This window comes from Lactuca virosa, chromosome 4 (genome assembly GCF_052849685.1).
Source record: "Lactuca virosa cultivar CGN04683 chromosome 4, Lactuca_virosa_CGN04683_v6, whole genome shotgun sequence".
Lineage (NCBI taxonomy): Eukaryota > Viridiplantae > Streptophyta > Magnoliopsida > Asterales > Asteraceae > Lactuca > Lactuca virosa.
Window position 1 is genome coordinate 426,254,603 of NC_136429.1, and position 3,188 is coordinate 426,257,790.

The 3,188-nt window shown below is 39.2% G+C and overlaps 1 protein-coding gene across 1 annotated transcript; it reads left to right on the top strand.

Annotated features, from left to right (window-relative positions):
* Window positions 1-636: 636 nt before the first annotated feature.
* Window positions 637-1,548, top strand: LOC145106597 (uncharacterized). Its single transcript, XM_079043560.1, has 3 exons — window positions 637-847; window positions 934-940; window positions 1,029-1,548. The coding sequence occupies exons 1-3, from the start codon at window positions 637-639 to the stop codon at window positions 1,546-1,548; spliced, it is 738 nt and encodes a 245-aa protein (XP_078899686.1).
* The last annotated feature ends 1,640 nt before the right edge of the window (window positions 1,549-3,188 follow it).

Below are 3,188 nucleotides of genomic sequence, written 5' to 3' on the forward strand. Positions count from 1 at the left end.
GACCACTATGCCAAGGTTTGGGACTATGCAGCTGCAATTAGGTTGAGTAATCCGGGTACAACTTGCTTGGTGGGGGTAGAAAGTAATCTGGGGTTTAACTATTTCAAAAGGTTTTATGTTGGCTTCAAGGCTTTCAGAGATGGATGGAGCAGAGGATGTAGAAGGGTAATAGGACTAGATGGTAGTTTCTTGAAGGGGCAGGTTAAGGGGGAGATTTTAAATGCTATTGGGAGGGATGCAGACAACCATGTCTACCTAATAGCATGGGCAGTTGTGAATGTTGAGAATAAGGACAACTGGACCTGGTTCATTGATAATTTGGTTGCTGATTTGGATCTTGGTGCTGGCAATGGATTGGTTGTTATCTCAGACCAACACAAGGTACCACAACATACACTAGTATACAATATATATTTGTATGTTACAATCATTAATATTTACATGTGTTGTGTTGTGTTTGTTTGTTAATTATAGGGACTTTTACAGGCTGTGGCAGACCTACTCCCTAATGTTTAGCACATACAATGTGCTAGACACATCTTTGCAAACTTTAGAAAGAAATTCATAGGATTAGAGCTAAAGAGTTTGTTCTGGGAAGCTGCTATGAGTACAGTGGAAGGGGACTTTCTTGCTACAATGGAGAAGATAAAGAAGATAACAGAAACAGGATACAATTATCTTATGGCAAGGAAACCTGAAACTTGGTGCAGAGCCTTCTTTTCTCATGGGTATGCTTGTGAAGCAGTAGAGAATGGGGTTGCAGAATGCTTCAATGCCATGATCAAACAAATAAGGAAGAAGCCAATAATCACAATGCTTGAGGAAATAAGGATTCTCCTTATGAAAGGTTTTTTCATCAAGGTCAAGAGGCCACCAAATGGAGGGGTAATTATGGACCTAACATACAACTGAAGCTTAATGAATTTGGGAAAGATATGAGGTAATATAAGTTTTTATTGGCATGTATCCAAAAATATTAAGTATGTATTTATATATTTATATGTGTACTTTGTTTGTTTTGTGTGTAGGTTGTGGACAGTGGTGCCAAGTGGTGGTGATGTGTTTGAGACTAGGTATGGCTACAATGGATACAAGGTTGATTTAGCCAATCACACTTGCACCTGCAACTTGTGGATGTTGTCGGGCATACCATGTGTGCATAGTCAAGCTGCAATCAACTATGTCCACAAAGATCCAAGTGAATTCATTTCTTCTTGGTTCCACAAGGACAAATATGTTGCAACCTATAGTCAGAACATACAACCTGTTGGTGGAAGCAACTTGTGGCCAATGACTGAGTTTATTAAACCATTACCACCCCTAGTTAGAAGGATGCCTGGAAGACCCAAAGTAAATAGAGTGAAGCATGCATCTGAATCAGAAGATGCCAAATACCCCTCTCAAAGGTTAAAGGTTACTAGGACTGTGAGGTGTGGAAAGTTCCAACAACTTGGGCATAATAAGATTTCATGCACAAATGATGAGGTACCTAAGCCACCTGTCCCAAAAAGAAAGATTGGAAGACCTAGGAAAGATGGGGGAGGCTAACCTATCTTTGATCAATTCCCTCCAGTTGAGCCTGCTATACCAAGAAGTGATGCTGCTCCTCCCACAGTTTCAGAATGTGGTGATCAAGTTAGTGGGCCTGATGTACCAAGAAGTGATGTTACTCCTCCCCCAGTTTCAGAATCTGGTAATCAAGTAAGTGGTCCTAATATTAGTCCTCTGAAAAGGACTAAGATGATGGCAAGGAGAGGAGGGAAAACTAAAGTGTCTGGATCAAGGAACAAAGCACCAAAGAAAACACCTAATGGTAAGAAACATAAGAGTAATGCAAAGGAGGATGTGTCCCTAACCTGTGATGAGGATTTTGTTGATCTTTTTACCCATGCACCTAATGGTAAGCAAGGTATGAGTCAAGCAACAGAGGATGTTCAGGAACAAGAACATGATGACAATGAGGTGAAGGTGAGTGAAAGACTTACTTTACATGAGTTGCTGATGTATGGATATACACATGCTAAAGCAGTGGCTGCTATGAAAGAGGTATGTTCTGGTAATCACTATTTTTGGCTTTCATATTGTAGATTTACTAACTACCCCTCCATATTGTAGGTTTATGGAGAGGTTGAGGAACAACGGATTAAAGAAAAAGAGGCTGAGGAAGGAGTTGAAGATAGAGAGGTTGAAGAAGAAGAAGTTGAAGGCATACATGTTGAGCAAGAAGAAGTTGAAGGCATAATGGTTGAGGAAGAAGGAGTTGAAGAGAGAGAGGTTGGAGCAAGAGTCCTACCCTCCAGAAGAAGTTATGGTGCTTACAATTTCCATTGGGAGAAAAAGAGGAAACCCTCTGAAAGAATTAGGAAGTTGAAGCTCAGGAAAATGGTTGAAGATGTTGATGGTGGTGGTTCCTCCAAAACCCCTTGGGTTTTAGAGTAAGGAGTTGTGTTTAAGGGTTCAATGGGTAGAATGGGCATTAGTAAATAGGTTGCCCTTTTTGTAAACATCTACTTTTTGTGTTTAAGGGTTCAATGGGTAGAATGGGCATTAGTAAATAGGTTGCCCTTTTTGTAAACATCTACTTTTGGTACACTTGTCTTTTGGTAACAAGCTTCTAATTCATATCCATAATGTTTGGTAGAATTGGAAGTTTGGTTCTAATTAGGTTAAATGGTATGATAGTGGTTTTTGGGAAGCATTGTAAAGTACATTCCCATTTTTGGGCTGTTAACTGACATTGATATTTGGTATGATTGTTAAGTTATCAATATATATATGCCTTGATCACTATAATTGTTGTTACCTTCCATATTTTGGTTAGCTTGGTAAGTAGGTTTATACATATGTATGTGTTAAAGGACTTAATACATTGTTATCATTAAGACATAATAAGTTGTTGTCATTGTCATCTCTTACAAAACCAAAAAATTGTCATACATAACACATGCATCTACTTACTGCCTAACTTGACCAAAATACCCTTACACCTAAACTACTACTACCATTCCACCTGAACCTAACTAATGCCCACGACTTCACAGTGCTTTAACCATAACATTGTGAACCATAAACCCCATCACTATCACCACCACCAAAAGCATGACCATCATAAGTAGCTCCACCTTCAACAGGTTTAAAATATCCAGTTGAACTTCTTTGTTGTTCCTGGCCTCCTCTGAAAGCTTCAA

What these genes read in the sequence shown, in the direction of transcription:
- LOC145106597 (XM_079043560.1), top strand. Translation starts at nt 637, where the DNA reads ATGGAGAAGATAAAGAAGATAACAGAAACAGGATACAATTATCTTATG.